The 17,924-nt window shown below is 41.5% G+C and overlaps 1 protein-coding gene across 3 annotated transcripts; it reads left to right on the forward strand.

The window, feature by feature from the left end:
- The first annotated feature begins 2,724 nt into the window (after window positions 1-2,724).
- Window positions 2,725-15,971, forward strand: LOC308129697 (macrophage-stimulating protein receptor-like). Of its 3 annotated transcripts, none has more exons than XM_080495720.1 (21): window positions 2,725-2,843; window positions 3,517-4,806; window positions 6,403-6,579; window positions 6,695-6,814; window positions 7,743-7,913; window positions 8,046-8,212; window positions 8,726-8,855; window positions 8,961-9,097; window positions 9,237-9,416; window positions 9,557-9,656; window positions 9,970-10,200; window positions 10,344-10,490; window positions 10,586-10,748; window positions 10,915-11,004; window positions 11,248-11,457; window positions 11,549-11,629; window positions 11,755-11,936; window positions 12,097-12,206; window positions 12,636-12,801; window positions 12,896-13,032; window positions 13,271-15,971. In XM_080495720.1, exons 2-21 carry the CDS (start codon window positions 3,601-3,603, stop codon window positions 13,500-13,502), a joined length of 4,137 nt encoding a protein of 1,378 aa, XP_080351846.1. In that variant the 5' UTR covers window positions 2,725-2,843; window positions 3,517-3,600; the 3' UTR covers window positions 13,503-15,971. The 3 variants fall into 3 exon arrangements, with proteins under 3 accessions (XP_080351846.1, XP_080351847.1, XP_080351848.1); XM_080495721.1 differs by having other exon boundaries at window positions 10,915-10,989; XM_080495722.1 differs by lacking the exons at window positions 12,097-12,206; window positions 12,636-12,801; window positions 12,896-13,032; window positions 13,271-15,971 and having other exon boundaries at window positions 11,549-11,633; window positions 11,755-11,913.
- The last annotated feature ends 1,953 nt before the right edge of the window (window positions 15,972-17,924 follow it).

Genomic DNA, 17,924 nt, shown 5'->3' on the forward strand with positions numbered 1-17,924 from the left:
GATAAAACAGCTAAAGAAGAGAAAGTGAACCTGCTGAGACGGTTACAGATTGACATACGACTGAATTTCACTTTCGTTTCATATTAACAAGGTTTATCACCGTACAGAGGCTTTGTTCTTTATTCGACCACTAGAGGGCGACCCCGGACCGATGATCAAAACAAGATAGACGCACTCGAACGCGCAACTGAAGGAGTTTAGATTATACTGGGTGCAATATGTAACAAACAGAAAGACTATGGGGAGGAAAACATTTCCCAGCAGGCCTTACTCTAATTTTTTGAGAGGAAACCTTGACATTAAGGGTTATGAACCTCCCCAAACTGTGTGACTTTTCTGAAGTCGAATTCAACACTGATATGTTATTAAACAATTAGTAAAAGTGACTTTAATGTTCGAATTTACGACATTGGTTATTATTATTATAAGTACTAAACCATGACAGGTCACAATTACGCGTCGTAAACAACATAGAAATGTCATTGCATTATGTCATCATGGAAAATCTCCATACTGCTGCAACGTATTCTCAGAAAACCCCCTGTCTGTTGAAATTACAACCTTTACACACGTCCCTTCAGATAAAATTGCCAAAATAGGTATTTTTTTCTGATCGTTTAAAATTTTGACTTTCATTTCACAGAAATATGCATACATCTTGAGTTTGACCCTTGGATGTTTGTTTCTCTTTTAAACCAGATTCTGAATTTAATGAGTTGGTGTCATTTGTATGTACGTACATATTCAAAGTTAAAACATGCCTGGAGGGAACAATAACTTTTCCATGGTGACAATAACAATGATACACCTCAGTATTGCCTCATATATTTGTCATTAGTTTCAACAGGTTCAGTCTAGTAAAGAGCCAAAGAAAACCCAATGATGAGCATTGCAGTGGAGTGACCAGATATGATTCAACGTTACGCATCAATTACAAACATTAAGAGGCAAACCAGAAACCTCAGTGTGGTATTTGAATGAGGAACACACTAACACAGTAGAAAATCCATTTATATGGCACTGATTATGTGTTCCACAATTACAGAAAGACAAAAAAAAAGTATTTTGACACATAACTGGTTGAGTGGAAACTAAACAACTCAGTGCCTGTTTGTGTTTGTTTGTTCATGGTTTTGTTAGTAATGCAAGAACAGATTCCAACTCAAGGCCTAAATGCAATGACCTTACCTTTTGTTGTTTCTGGCTTTATTTTTAATACCTGCCTCTAAGACAAAATCTTCGTTGAGCTGGAAAGAATACAACCTCTTGTCAGTCAATTATATTTTGTTCTTCCTCTGTCAATATCACAGCTCTCATTGCCTCTTTAGTGTGCAATATTTAGATTATGGATCTTTGTGGCTCGAGGCAGTGAAAGTGTGAAGAGAGACACCAGATTAGTCTATTTGATTTGAACTTTGGATTCAGTGGTAGATGTTTAACTTTTAGATCTGTAGTGCCACATTATGGCAACTGTGACGTTTCTATCTAGACAATGTTGGTTATTAATGCTCTTATATTGCTGCAGGGATCAATATATAGCAGCTCCAAGGACTCTTTGAGTTCTATTTTGTGCCAGTGGCAGGTTATGTGAGAGGTTTTATGAAGTAATCACTGCTGATATGTGCACTGATTCTTCCAGCTTTCATTTCCCGTATATCCCCCCCCAAAAAAAAAGTTTGAAGAGCGAATGCATTCCTCTCGTAACTTCCTGGCTGGAGCTGCCAACTTTTTTGAAAAGTATCTTCAGTCCTCACCCGAAAGAAATGCATTTTTGGCACACACAAAAAAGCCCCCTTGAGAAGGTATCTGCATTTTTTCCCCTTTAGAACAGTAAAAGTGACGCACTGACAGCGGATAAGAGTATAGTCTCTGCTGATAGGAGACGATACTGGAAGGAAACGGAGGATATTTAAGACGCGGTCAGATTTCGCAACTCTTCCAAACTTCCTCATTGCGGGTGCGGCTTGACAGGACAGCGCCTCCGGAGGGAATCACCGTGAAACAGCGGAAACTACTGCAACACTTCCCTTTAGTCGACTGGAAAATAAAACCCGGCTTGTTTCTGTAGAAGTGTCACAAACGGTTAAGAGTCTCTTGAGGATAAAGAACACATTTTCTTGTTGCACATTCAAATTCATGAAAATACACATAATTATATAAACATAATAAAAAATGTATGATCATTATGACTTTTTGACGTTTTTTTTCTTCCCAATGTATTACGCATTGTATCACGTTATATGATGTTGTATTGTTCTGTATTATATTGTTCTTTATTGTATTGCATTGTATTTTACTTTACCACATTGTATTGTATTGTACAGGGCGGTATGGCTTGTTTGGTAGAGCTTTCATCTCCTAATTGTGTGGTTGCAGGTTCGAATCCCATATCCCCCTGTCCACAAGATGAAGTGTTCTTGAGCAAGACACAGAACCTCAAATTGGAGTGACAGTGCCTTGCATTGGGGTGTGAATGTGATTAATGATGAGTGAACTCCGTGTACTCGATTCCATAACATTGTACTGCATTGTATATCAAGCTGTCTATTGTACTGCATTCTATAGTATTTTCTCCTCCCCTCTTTCCGCCCCTGGTTCTTGCTTTTATGTTGACGGGGTGTACAGGATGCACTTCTTGGTCAAAGGCTGCAATTTTCGTCCGTCATGAAGCTGCTCGGTGCCACTGGGAGTAAAGTGAGCGTCAGTGGCAGTGAGGCTGTCAGGTGAGTGTGGTCAGAGCGAGGAGCTTCACCGTCACAGGATATTTATCACCTCATCAGGACTTCTAATTAAGAGCTTATTGGACAGTCTCTCAGAGAGATCTCCACTTTTCCCAAAGCCTGGTAAGATTTTCATTTGCATACTTTGGTGGAAGGTGACTTAACTATTGTTCCACCTTAGTGACTGAAATTACACTTATCTCTAATTTATTCAACTGCTCTTTTTTTGTGCAGCTATTTTTCTTCTATAATACCTATAATCATAATGGATGGTTCTAATAGGAGTTGCTGAAGAGTCATTCTTACAACCATTTGGATTTAAATTAGTTTGATTTTGTTGTACCGACTCATAAATATAGTCATTTTAATTCCGTGTATTGAAATTGACTTTTTGAGATAGCATATGTATTGTGACACACATAATGTAGTTATTACTTTGTCTGTGTTAATGGTGGTTGTGGAGGCTCGACAACTGCCACGGTTGCTCCACATGTTACTGCCTGTCATGTCTTGCCCATTTAGATTTTTAACCAGACCCTACCGACTTGTTATTTTCCCACTGGCTTCATTAGCCCAGTTGAATACACATCAGTCCCATACATCTTGATATACAAGCTGTGACCTTCTCAATGTTTTCCAGAAAAGATTACCACAGAGCAACTGATCCTCTTCCCCCTCTTCAGGCAGCAGTAACATGTTTATAGAATCCACCTACTCTTTCAAAAGAAATGCGTCTCTGTTGAGAGTCACGCAGTCTGTCTGTGAAGCTTCAACTGTCTCCTGTTTTCCCTCACAGAGCTCCTGCCGGTTCTCCAGAATGTACTGCTGGAGGAAAGTATCTTGCAGGTAACACTCGATCACCTTGGAGTGTGACGTGGAGATGGTCACTGTGACTGCTCTGCTGGCAGTATGCATATGGATACAAACACCAACGGCCTCGGGGGAGCACCGATGTCCCTCCACCCTTCGAACGTCGGAGGACTTCACTGTCGAGTATTCCCTGCCACACTTTCAAACGGAAAAACAAATACAGAACATCGCGGTGAACTGGGACAGTGAGTCTACAGAGGTGTACGTCGCATGCCAGAATGAAATAGTGGCAATCAATGATGCCTGGGAAAAAAAATGGGACGTGAAAACGGGACCGGTTGGCAGTCCAGACTGTGAGACGTGTCTGTTGTGCGACATCGAGGCGGACCCTGAGGACCAAGTGGACACCGACAACGAGGTCCTGCTTTTGGATCCCGATGGAAAGTTTTTGCCATACTTGTACATTTGTGGAAGTACTCAGCACGGGATCTGTTACTTTATTGACGTTAGTGCTCCAACGCCCCAACCTATGTGTTTATACAAGAAGACGCAAAACTTCCCAGACCACTGTCCCGACTGTCTTGCCAGCCCACTTGGCACGACGGTCACCATCGTACAGCACGGAGCCACGTCTCTGTTCTTCGTGGCGGCTTCTGTCAATGAAAAAGTGACACAGAGGTACCCGAGGAGGTCCATATCCGTGATGAGGCCACTTTCAACTGAAGACGGCTTTCTTATGTCCTCAAACAGCCTCACTGTCCTCCCCAGTCTGCGCGACTCTTACAGCATTGACTACATATATAGTTTCTCCACAAAGGACTATGTCTATTTTCTGTCCCTGCAGAGGGAAAATCCCTCCAGGGGCGATTCACCTTTTCAGACTCGTCTGGGACGGCTGCCCGTTCTGATCCCAGAGATGTGGATGTACAGAGAGGTGGTCCTGGAGTGCCGGTACGAACCAAAGCGCAGGAAGCGATGGAAGGACAGTTTCAGGGACATTGTGTACAACGGGCTACAGGCGGCATACTTTGGCCGAGCAGGGAAGGACTTGGCTGAGGACCTGAGGGTGGATGTGAGAGAGGATATTCTGTACGGGGTGTTTGCAGAGGTGAACGATCGGGGTGAGCCGCAGAAGAACTCGGCCGTGTGCGCATTCCCTTTGACTGCAGTCAACCGTGCGATCGAAATCGGTGTGAAGGCCTGCTGCAGCTCAGGTACAGAGCAGCTGTCCAGGGGTCTGTGTCACTTCCAGGCTTGCGAGAGCTGCCCACATGAGGTGAGTAAACTGTTTTCTTTCCATTCTCTCTCTTTTTTTTTTAATGCCCGAGTGTCATCAGAGGACAGGAGCCGTACAAAGGTCAACCTATGAACAGACAGGAAGTGTCCCGTGTAGACAAACATTGTGTAATTAGATCACTTGGGATCACTTGTACTGCGTTGATATGATTTGAGTAATAAAAAATGAAAAACACGCTTTTTTGAAGACAGTACTGTTAGTTGTGTGCCTGTGTATGTGTATGCGTGTGTGTGTGTGTGTGTGTGTGTGTGTGTGTGTGTGTGTGTGTGTGTGTGTGTGTGTGTGTGTGTGTGTGTGTGTGTGTGTGTGTGTGTGTGTGTGTGTGTGTGTGTGTGTGTGTGTGTGTGTGTGTGTGTGGGTGCTCAATGAAAGCAAAGGGAGGGGTGGATGAGTCAGTGTGTGACCTGCACACATTGCTACACTATTCCGCTGCTCATTCAGTCAGAACATTCGAGCTTTCTCAGTATCAGGGTGGCAAATGTTTACACGTCCAAGTGTTTGTTTTTTTGTTGTTGTATTTTGAGATGAAATGCACAGGATGTCCCAGATTTTCATTCTAAAGATGCTCTCATGCTCTCTGATAAGCCAGCAGAAGAGAGAGACACTGAAGCGTGAATTTGAAAGCAACTCTTGGAGAACCGCAAACTGGAATTAAAAAAAAACAAAAAAAAAAACTAAAGGTGTGGTCTTTCCCTTTTATGGATTTCAATGTGTGTCCTTTGAGCCTTCACAGACGTGTACTCGGGATGTGTGCCAATAAATGCAAGCTGTAAAAGCTTGCTGATAAAAAGATGGAATTTCAAGGGGAGGGTCAGTGTCGGACTGTGTCTACACAGTTGGTGTGAGTGGGAAATAGAGGAATATTAAAGAAGGGAGGGGCAGAGAGGGAGAGAGAGAGAGAGAGAGAGAGAGAGAGAGAGAGAGAGAGAAATATGGAACACACTGGTTATCTAATAAAGCCGTCAATTTAAATCTGGTAGTGGTTTTTCTGGAATTGTGTGTTTAATACTGTAAGCTGCAATTTGTACGTATCAAAACGTAAACTGTAAGCATTCAGAGTAACTCAAAGATCAAAGAGTGAGAATATTGAGCCCCCAAGAGGGAGACATGCTGGTGCAGGTCAGCTTAAGTGCTCTGTAGTGGAATGTTTACCATTAGTTTAACATACCCTGTCTTTTTTTTTTTTTTTTTTTGGAAACGTCAGCTTGACTCATGCTCTGCTGACCTGCCGTCTACTCTTATTTACATGTGAAGGTATCGGGAGTCCAGCCTGAGCCGCTGATAGCCTGCTCTAAGAAACAGTCATCAAGTAAACAGAGCTGAAGTCACTTCTGCTTTATGACCTTCCTGTCGCTGTTACTATAACTGGAGTTGGGATGAGAGCATTTCCTCTTTATGAATGACTTGATACACTGTGTCCCTTTTACAATGCCACAAAAGTACACGGATAGTGATGCACTTACTGATCTCCATATGTCTCTGCCTTGACGGATATTTCCCCCTCTTCGTCGGCTGAATCTTTAATCCCAAATACGTGAATTCCTAAAGCTGAATGTGGTTTTCTTGTTTGCACAGAGCTCTGAAGGGAATGACACATGCACTCAAAAGCCTACTCTAGTGTCTAAGCCGTTCTACAGAGTGGACCTCTTCAACAGCAAGATGAGAGACGTCCTCTTCACCGCAGTCCTCGTCAACACCGTTGGGAATCTTACTCTGGGGCATTTTGGTACCTCGGATGGCAGAATACTGCAGGTAAACATGACGTCGGGGGTTTTATTAGCTGGCTTTGTGCTTTGTGCAAATGCATGTAATAAACATTAAATGTGACGGTCCTTATGATGTAACCTCCCATTTTTCACCATTCTAGGTGATACTTACACTGTACAGGCCAGTTGTTTTTGCCAACTTTTCTCTTGGAGACGTCGCAGTATCCAGGACAGCAGCCATGTACCCGGATGACTCACTACTCTTTGTGGTTGGAAATAAGGTGATATTTTATTATACTATTCAGATGTGACCAAAGCAGTGCACACCTCCTGCTCTAGCAGTATAATGGGAACTTGTGTGTTCAGAAACCTCAAGTAAATGGAAAAAAAAGACTAAACAAGGAAAGTATAAAGTAGCTCATTGACGAACATAACACAGTACACGGAGAATGTATTGCTGCCTCAATGACCTCATTTGGTCATTAGTTCTCTCCCTCAAAAATCGCTTGCATTTTTTCTAAGAAAGTGTTTTGAACCTCAAGCTGGCAGTGTGAAATGATGAAAAAAAATTAAATACAGGACAGGAATTTAGTCCAATCCAACCAATTTGCAAAGGTTTATATATTAGTTTATATCTCTTTACTGGGTTTAACAGGGATAACAGGTGATGCAAAGTGACAGTGGGGTCCTTATAGTAGTGTAATTGCAGAGCAATACAAAGAAAGATAATTCCTGTCAGAAGCAACAAAAATTTTAAGATAGAAACATTTTTTCCAAAATGTACATATTTGGTTTGTTTTATCCTTTTGTTTGACCTGGAGCAGTAAGAGAGGGGGAAGAACATTTGATTCATGCCTTTTCTGTTTCTGTATGGGTGTTTTTTTCATTTTTACACTATTTATGTGCAGAATGAATTAATATGTGAAATTAGTGGTTGATAGTTGGAATCCCTCCGCAGATTGGCCCCCCTACTGTGGGTCCATGAGCAAAGCGTAGGTTGCATCAGGAGGAACATGAATTCAATCAAACATGGGGATTAAATGATCCACATGGGAAGGGAAAAAGCAAAATGCACCTCCAGTAGTAAAAGTAAACTGAAGTATTCTAACTTTTCTCATTGTCACCTTTAATATCTGTTGCACGTAGTTCCTGCTGTGTTTATTTTTCTTTCATGGCCCAACCCCCTATCTTTCTCTCTCCTGAATCAAGATGTTCAAGGTTCCCTCTGCAGGACCCGGTTGTGCACACTTCATGACTTGCTCCATGTGTTTGACGGCTCCACGCTTCATGAACTGTGGCTGGTGTTCGGGAATCTGCTCGCGGCAGCATGAGTGTGCCTCACCGTGGAACAAAGACTCCTGTGCGCCTGTCATAACAGAGGTAGAGCTGCTGCTTGAGTGTGACTGATTAGCCACTGATTAAAGTTTAAACAGAATGAGTCACCGGGCTGTATTCACCGCACTCTTCTTCTACTGAGAGAGAAACTGTTGCCGCTTATTTGTGACTTTGCAGTTTTTCCCCAAAACGGCGCCCGTCGGCGGAGAGACGGAGGTGACGCTGTGCGGCTCAGAGTTTCAGTCCCCTCGGCCACCGAGCATCGTCAGTGGCAAAACACACATCGTCACAGTGAGCTCTGGTACCTTGGCTACCGTCCTGCCCGTGAAGAGCAACAGTGAAAAGTGAGTTGCAGACGTTCCGTGTGTCTCTGACGATGACGCGTCAGACATCGTCTCTCTCTTTTTTTTTTTGGTCCCTTCTATTGGAAGCATTTCATTATACTCAACACATTCCAACAAGTTACCTGGTGCTGATATTCATGTGGTTATTAATTAAGTTCAAGAGCCACATTCTTACACAATGTCTGACTAGGACATAACTTCTATCTGTCATTACTGCATCTGTGTGGTAATGTCTGTGCATATTATCATTCATCCAGTTGGGAGGTACTGAATCTCAAAGCAAGTGAATCAGCTCAGCTGGACGAGTGCATTTCTTTACATTATCACAGTGTTAACAATCAAATATGAGAAACTAATTCCAAATGCTATATGGAACCTCAATACTGAAGAGGATCCACAATAAACAGTTACATTTATGTTAGTGTTTGACTGTATGGGTGTGTGTGGCTGGAAACCTCTCGTTCACCGGAGCGTCACCTTCAACAACGTTGTTCACTTTGTTTTGTAATACAGGCTGGTGTTCAGAATTCACGGTGAAAGACCAAACCAGGACCTCAACATTACTCTGGAAGTGCACGAGGGGCTGGTGAAGGGGAGATACTCGATTGAAGGCACAGCTCAGATTGGTGGCTTCTCCTTTGTGGTGAGTATAAAGACCTAAATGCATTTTTACGTATAAAATAAATTCAGTTAAGACATACATGGAAATGATGTTTATTGAGTCATGTGTTTGCCTGTGTTTGATCAGGAACCCGTCATAACTGACATCAAGCCTGACTATGGACCCATGTTTGGAGGAACAACTGTTACACTGACAGGAAACTATCTCAATTCTGGGATACAGCGAGAAGTCTACTTTGCCGACAGAGAGTGTCAGATTCAGAGGTAAACTGCTCAAATGTTCAACATGCCAATATTATTTTCACTACATTGGTTGGGGCTACTGCTTTAACAGCTTTTCCATGCCTAATTGCATATTTTAAGAATTGCATGTTTTGTTGACAGTGACTTTTGTTGGTTTTAGTGTTTCCGAAGGAACGGAGATTTCATCTTCAATCGTCTGCCAAACAGCAGCAGCAACAAGTGTCGGGAAAGTACCTGTGAAAGTCTCTATTGACAGCCTGGAAGTGACTGCCAGCAAGATGTTCTCCTACAAGAGGAACCCTCTGATTAAATCTGTTCATCCCCTCTGCGGTTTCCAAAGGTACGAACACTGACCTGGTCTCAATGATTTGAACCTGAGATGTTTTTGTCTTAAAAGAAAACTCCTCACATGAAATAACATTCATTCTTAAAACAAGTCAGTGTTATTATTTACCTGTTTCCAATCATGCTGTCATGCAGTGGCTCCCAGCTGGTCATCGAAGGTCAAAATCTTGACTCCGCCCACAAAACTGTGGTTCAGTACACTCCCAATAATCACCCCTTGCAGCCTGTCCAGCAAGTGAGTGGAGTCTTGATACTATGGCTTTGAGAAGATAGAAGAAGAAATATCTGGCACGCCTTCAGGATTAGGCATTCAGCTGCTCATGTCACAAATGTTGCCTTTGTATAATGTTTTTGTGTAGCAGTTACAAGGTTCTCTGCTTTCTATTAGTTGCTGATTTTTAAATGTCCGAGGAGTTATTGTTTGTAAAAGCTACGCTCGACAAATCTTTTAAATATTCAACACTAACTATTTCTTCAAAGAAATGGAAAAATAAACATTTGTATTGTATTTTTTTTTTTGTAACTATTTTCTCCTTATTTCACTTGAGGTGTGCGATGGCCCAAGAAATGCCACTCACATGAAGTGCAGGGCTCCTGCTTTCACAGAGGAAATGCCGGAGGGAAAGTTTGAGATGGGACAGATTTCTATTCACATCGATGGGAAGAGCAACCTCTGGAAGAAACGTTTTGACTACTACCATGACGCTAAAGTCATTCCCTTTGAAAACGATGACAACGTGTTAGTCCTGAAACCCGGAGACACTGAAGTTTCACTGCATGTATGTTCACAATACAAATTTTTTTACCGACAATTCAGTTGAATTATAAAAAAACAAACAAACAAAAGAAACGCAAGATGAGTGGCAAAATGAACTTTTCCAGTGCATTCTGATGTTTTGAGATGCGCGTGTGTGTTACACAGCACAGCAAACTGAACACAGTGAGCAAGTGCATGACGATCGAGATGCTCATCGGCGGCGTGAACTGCAGTGCTCAGGTTCTGGTAAATGAGCTGACCTGCAGGATTCCCAAGGGCCTCGTTATCCCCAGTGAGGGATTTCCTGTTAAAGTAAGACACTGCGCTTCCTCATCATCATAATAAACCAATCACTAATAAACTAAGACGAGAGAATGTCCAATTAACCTTTTCTTTTACTGCCGTAGGTGCGTGTGAATGGGGAAGTTCACGACGTGGGTACGGTGGTGTATCGTGAAAGCAACAACGACGTAGTGATAGCGGGCATTGTCCTGGGCATCATTGCTGCGCTCGTCGTTGGCGCTTGCCTTGCATTGACTGTGATGATTCATCTGAGGAAGAAAAAGAGAGGTGAGCAAGCGTCCACTGTGTCTCAATGCATTTTTTTTTGTCAAATTCTAATGTTTTTCTGTTCAACTCTTACATTGTTGTTTACTGTTAACTTTTTACTCACTCACCCAAACACAGCCTGTTTGCTGTTGGGTGATGCATTGATATATGATTTGTGTCCTTTCAGCCAACATTGAAAATCGTCTGTCAACAATGTTGTCTCGTAGCCGTATGGGAAGCCGTCAAGACGCTTCTCCAACAGGTGACTACAGACGAGGTTAGACCTTCAAATAAAATCATCCATCGATCAGTGGCGATGTTTCCTTGTTGTTCCTTGTCCCTTGATTTGAACATTGTGGTTGTCCCAGTAGACAAATAGACCTTTGTGCACTGAGTTTGGTGAAACACAAGTACAATGCTGTATATTAGACATGAACTTTGCTGATACTGTAATTTATATTGCAACCTTTCCACAGAGGTGATATTTGTCTCCCTTGCATGCTTCTGTTGTGTGTCACAGTGGATCTGTCCAGCCAAACATCGGGTTCAGGAGCAGTGGCTTTTCAAGGTTTACTGTACGCTGCCAGCTATGATCATTTGGCTGTTCCTTTATTGCCGAGGGACAATATCTCAATGGTCAGCTTGAGCTCAGATCTTCTGGAAGAGGTCAAGGACGTGCTGATCCCCGCTGAGATGCTTCGAATCGAAGAGAACCAGGTTATTGGCAAAGGTAAACAACCCCTACTCTTGGTTTCTTGCTTTCCTTCTTTTCTTTCTTTCTTTCTTTCATATTTCAATAAGCTCTTTTCTCTCTTGTACAGGTCACTTTGGAACTGTGTATCACGGTTATTTAATAGACAGCAATAAACAGGAGACTCACTGTGCTGTTAAATCATTGAACAGTAAGTGAATATTTCTATATTTCATGAATAAAATCCACATTTTTGTGACAAACGAGCCTATATACGTATCTGTATATGTATATGTATATGTATGCAATGTTTTTTGTTTTTTTTTTTACTGACAGGAATCACAGATTTTGGTGAAGTGGACCAGTTTCTTAGAGAAGGCATCATCATGAAAGGTTTCCATCACCCCAACATCCTGTCTTTGCTGGGCATCATGCTGCCTAAAGAAGGGCTCCCTCTGGTGGTTCTGCCGTACATGAAGCACGGTGACGTGCGTCATTTCATCCGTTCAGAGAAAAGGGTAATTTAAAGGACACTCATGACTGATAATACTTGCTTTTTTTAACCTGTTTTTTTTTTTTTTTTTTTTTTTACCTTTTAACCAGGTTTGACCCCTGAAAAATATTAATTGAAATTTCTGTTTTACTTGTTTGTTGTTTTTGTTTTTTTTGTGCCTTCAGAACCCGACAGTGAAGGATCTGATCGGTTTTGGCCTTCAGGTTGCCAAGGGCATGGAGTACTTAGCTCAAAAGAAGTTTGTTCACAGAGACCTTGCTGCACGTAACTGCATGTGAGTGGGATTAGTTACGGACCCGTGCTTTGTCGGGAAAATACTGTGTTCTGTCCTTTTATAAGATATGTAACTGTTTCTTAATGTAAATATTAAATGTGTAGTTTATATAGGGGCGAGAGTTTGACGTGTACATTTTTTGAGGAGTAATTGCAGCTGTCAATGGGTCAGTTTTCAAAAATGTATAAATTGTTAATATCATGAATAAGAAAGATCAATTCACCACATTTCACCCTGTTAGAAATTGCTATTACTCTTACCTTTTTCATGAAATCAGCAGCCATAGCCGTTAAGTTTCCCTTATTGTTAGGAGTACTATTCCACTATATTCTGGCCCTCTGGTTGTGCCCCTCGCTGGTCAAGAGTTATGTTTATTAAAGGAGAGCCTCTGTGGATGAATTCATTTCTTTTGATATTTTTTATTTGCAGGCTTGACGAAACCTTCACCGTGAAAGTGGCTGACTTTGGCATGGCCAGGGACATCTATGATAAGGAATACTACAGCATTCAGGATCATAAGCGGGCAAAGCTTCCGGTGAAGTGGATGGCAATTGAAAGCCTACAAACACAAAAGTTCACAACCAAGTCTGACGTGGTGAGTGTTTTAAATATGCTCACGTTAACGCAGAGGAATTTTGTATTTGATGCGCTCTATATTTGTGTAAAAAAAATGTTTATGTCTTCCTCAGTGGTCCTATGGCATCCTATTGTGGGAGCTGCTAACCAGAGGTGCCAGCCCATATCCAGATGTGGATCCTTATGACATCACTCACTACTTGTTGAAGGGACGTCGGCTGCCACAGCCACAGTTTTGCCCAGATACTCTGTAAGATTCACACCAGCGCCTCAACAATATCCACAAGCATGCACATTATAACGACAGCACATGTGTCTGAGCATCTTAATTTAATTCAACAGGCGTATAACAAATTTATGCCTGGGCTCATTTCTGTGTTACCATATGTCAGCTCACAATAGCGTTCATTCAGAGGCTTACTTAGAGGCTTGCATATTTATTCACATATGCTTTCATTCAATCATTTTCACAATTACTCATTCCACAGCTATTTAATCATGCTGGCTTGTTGGGATCCAGTGCCGGAGCGCAGACCGAGTTTCCGTAGCTTGGTCACAGAGGTACATCAGATTCTGTCCTCTTTGGAAGGAGAGCACTACATCAACCTGAAGCTCACCTATGTCAACCTGGACCAGCCGAGACCTTACCCCCCCCTAACTGGATCTGCAGATGAGGCCGAGGACTCTGACTCGGACGGCAACCATAGTGACGCCAGCTGAAAGTGAAATGCCAGAGGACTCTGGGACAGTATCTCACGATCCAGCTAAACGTTGGAAGCAAGTTTCCTCGTCAGATGAATTGTTGGTTTACAGAACTGGGCTACGCACCTGGAAGAATTCACTACTGATTTTAAAGACACTGTTGGTCCTATAAAACTCAAACTGGAGGCCAAACCCTGCGGGAAGTATCCCTTCATGGTTACAGCATTTTTTATGGATCAGAATAAGGACAACATGTAAAGACTTTTTTTTTTTTAAAGCACATGTTTGAATGAGACAGAATGAATGTAATTGTGCTTTTGCTCTTGAAAGTGTAGACGATGATAAGGTGCTGTATTGTGGACAAGTATGGTTCCTATAATAGGAAGTCCTATGAATCCTGACCCGTGCTCAGGGCTCAACAGTTCCACTGTGTTATCTGTTCCATGGACATGAAATAAGTTATGGGCAAAAATAATTTATGCTGCACAGATTCAGAGACAATAATACGCAAAAGCTCTCCACAAACTATCTCACGCAGAGAGCGAGTTCCATGTGCTGTTCTGAAACATATTCAGTACCTGCAATCATCACTAGAGGGCGCACTGTGTCCCATTCTCATTCTCCAGCACTGCTCAGCTCTACAGAAAATATAACTAATAATTATCTGAGCCTCATATTTCTATATACACAGCTTCGACTATGAAAAGGTGGCAAATTCAGTCTTGCAACTCAATAAACACAGCGGCAGCATAGGTTATACTTTGGGGATTTTATTTTTTTCTTCTTGCATTCGAATAGAACGATCAATACACCAGGTAATAATTACTAATCCAAGACCACTTATGCCATGAGTACTGATTTTCAAACTCAGCACAGCAATGAAATCTGCTTTAAATGAAAACATTGTTTGAGCTGATAGACGAGTTTTCTAATGGGTGTTCGGTTCTGATGTGCTTGATGTTTCTCTGACCGTTTTCCACTTTCCACTTTTAAGCATGTCACCATATGAAATGTCTCTCACTTGGCATTGTTTTGAATAAATAAACCTAAGGAGAAAATGCAGCAGATACACAGGCAACGTTTAAAATAACAAGGGCATATACAAGTATGCATATATAACCGCACAAAAAAAGGCCCTTTTCTGAGCGTACAAAAGTTCTTGGTGCAAGTGGACTCTCAAAGCCAGAGAGGAAAGTGATGCTGAGTGTGATGACACAGGTCTGAAGCAGTGGGGCTCTTGTTCTTTGCCTGGCAGATGAGAGGAAAACACACACTGTTAGAGGTCTGACTCATGTCAGTTCAACCAGACTGAAAGCTGCACGCTCCCGCCTAATCTGTGTATCTAGCATTTGTAGCACTCCATGAATAATTTATGGGGTAAAACAATCTTTAGGAACTGAAGTGGTAGGCTCTGGCATAACACAGGTAGAGGAACGAACTATAAATATGCAGAGATGCTCGCGGTTAAGGGCTGAAGCAAACAGATTTGCTTTCACTGAAGTCAAATTTGTTGAAATTGCACTGCTCACTTAAAGTTTTTACCATTTAAAAATATTCATGGCTTCAAGGAAATGAAATGCTGGATTGCTTCCGATTCTAAATCAGATCATTTTTAGAAACAGTGTCGCACAGAGGTGAAGCAGATGCGTTGGTGATGATGAACAAGTAATCACCATTGCTCTTCTGCAGCCAAATGCACAGCAGTCAGCATTGCACATGGCTGATCCTCAGCAGGACAACCACAGACAAATTCAGTCTTTTCTTTTTAAGCACGCCGATGCTTTACAGTATCTCACTAGATTTTATTCATGTTTATCCTCCAACTCAACATGGTGTCACCTTGCAGGGTGATCTTATGATTAACTTGCCAATGTAGCCTCTTCATGCATTTTAAATAAAATTGGGTATGTGACAAGAACGCTGGCATTAAAATCAGATGTTAAAAAAAAAAGAAAAAAGAAGATTGGCAAGATGAAACAAGTTATGCTGGGAGGGCAAAGAAAGACTTGTTTTATACGGAAATTAGTTGTGTGTTGTATTTAGTGTGTAAACCAGATCTGGCATCTTTATAGAGCCGACATCAATGTGAAACGAATTGAAAGGGGAGAAAGTTTGTGCACTCAGTCATCTATTATACTTATGAGAGTTTTGTTTTTATTGCATTGGGGATGATCCAGCGGCTCATTGTAACTCCTCCCTCATAAAAAAATGTGAGTTATCTTTTGTGCAGCCTTCATGAACTTATTACAGTTTAGTTGCATCATCATGTGTGAAGATGAAAAACAACTTCCTCTAAGACACTGAAGGACATAATGATTTTGAAATACTGACAGAGGTAAACATGCACTTTAAGTCAAACATGTCAGGTCACATATTTGAGAAATGCTTGCCTCTCTCTTGGAATTACATTTTAAATGATGACATGTTGTCAATAAGTGCTGACTTGGCTGCAAATGTAAAAATTAAATTGAGCGTAATTGCATTCGACCTGTCCAGAGCGTACCCTGGCTTTGCCCATATTTAGCTGGGATCGACTCCAGCGCCCTGCCACCCTGAACAGGATAGAGTAAGATGGATGGATGACTGCATTTAAGATGATCCTGGAGTCAAACAAACTTAATATTGTCAAACAAAATATCCCCAAAACTTTCCATCCATTTTTACCCAGCTTGGCATCATTATCACCATTCGTGAATAAACATCCCCACCATCCCAACAAAAGAGACACACATTGAAATAAACCAATCGTGAACTCCGTCAGCAAGTTTAAGGTGTTCTTTGGATTCATAAGCAGCAGATATCTTGTTCTTCTTATGTTACACACACACAGAATATAGCTGCACTGAATAAAGATAAAACCTTTAAGTATTCAGTCTGCATTTCTTTTAGTTGTTTTCAAGTATATATTTAAAGATACATAGACGCACACAGATATATATATATATATATATATATTTTTCCCCTTTACACTTGAATGTTGCACTGCCTTGATTTTGGAGTGGAGTTTTGTTGAAAACAGCAGAAAAAAAAAAATCAGACAGCAGCTGTGGTGCGATCCATGACAAACTGGACAAGCAACAGTAGCTGTGGTTACTTATTTCCTGTCAAGACTTATGCAGATTTGTCCTCAGCAGAGAGGAGCTGAGGACATACCACATGTTGTCATTTTCAATTTAGTTCCCAAAGTCACTTAAACAATTTAATAATTCACGATATGTTTTCCACGAGGTCGGCCAATTATATAGAGAATGAAAGACTTTGTCTCAGAATGACAATATGTGCTGTTTTTTTTTCTTCACTAATCCGGGCCAACTTCAATGAGCAACCACCCTCCAGTTGCTGGGGTGGATGAGGTGACTGAGCATGTCAACATCAGCTGCTTGAATTTCAAGCTCAAACATTTGGTTGAGCTCAGCGATATCTCACATCTATTCTAGAGACGATGCTCAGAGTTTTACTGACCCACAGAGGAACAATAGGAATTTGTTACAAACGCATAAATGAGTGGTGATGGATCTCTGCTGTCAAACCCACACAAATTATTAGTATGTGATTCATCTGTGCAGCCTGGCCACAAAAAAAATAAAAAAATCATGCCGTGAGCTTTTGGCCTTTGTGAAGCTCCCTGGCATCAGATGCTCTGCATTGCACCACTCGCTATGAAACGGCCTGAGGAGTCAGAACGGAGAAGAAAAAAAAAGAACTCACCTGAATCACTGCTGCTGAGCCTCATCTTGCAGGTGTTGTGAACTGAGCTGTGTGCATTATATGTCGTCAGGTTTTTTGTTTTTTCTTGTTTTTTTTTTTCTTTTCTGCAAACATTTCTCACTCAAGGTCTCTCAGTTTTCCATGATGTTATTTCAGAACACGTTGACAGAAGAATATATAGGGATGATAATTGCAAGTTTATATATTGCAGTGCTTGTCATATCACACATTCACAGTGTTTAGCTGTGTGGCTCCTCCTGTTGTGTGCTGGTTTGAAATTTCACAACATTTAGGACAATTAACTTGAAGGTCCTTTGTGAGGCACTTTCCCAGTTCTTCAGCTGAAGAATGTCTAGCTTTAGGATTGAATCCTCGAGTCACTTCTTGTTGCACTCAGATCTGCTTCGTTCATCGTGTGGTATGCAGCTATGCGAACTGTGTTCTTTTTAATCGGCATTTTTCTAAGGTAATGGACTGAATCGCTTCTATCTTTAATAATAATAATAATTGAAAAAAATCTTAATTTTCTGAGCAGAATATCTTGTGAGTGGGTCTGTAGCCTTTCTCACACTTCTGTTCTCTGAATTGAATCTGCTATCCTTGAGCTTGTGTACCATCAGTAGCTACCTGAATAGCGAGGCAATCTTCCTCTCCCTCGCTCGTCTTCATTGTTGCATCGCATTCAGAGGGAGGATGAGGAGTTGGGAGGTCACAGATGGAGAGAAGTGTTAT

This window comes from Blennius ocellaris, assembly GCF_963422515.1.
Source record: "Blennius ocellaris genome assembly, chromosome: 4".
NCBI lineage: Eukaryota > Metazoa > Chordata > Actinopteri > Blenniiformes > Blenniidae > Blennius > Blennius ocellaris.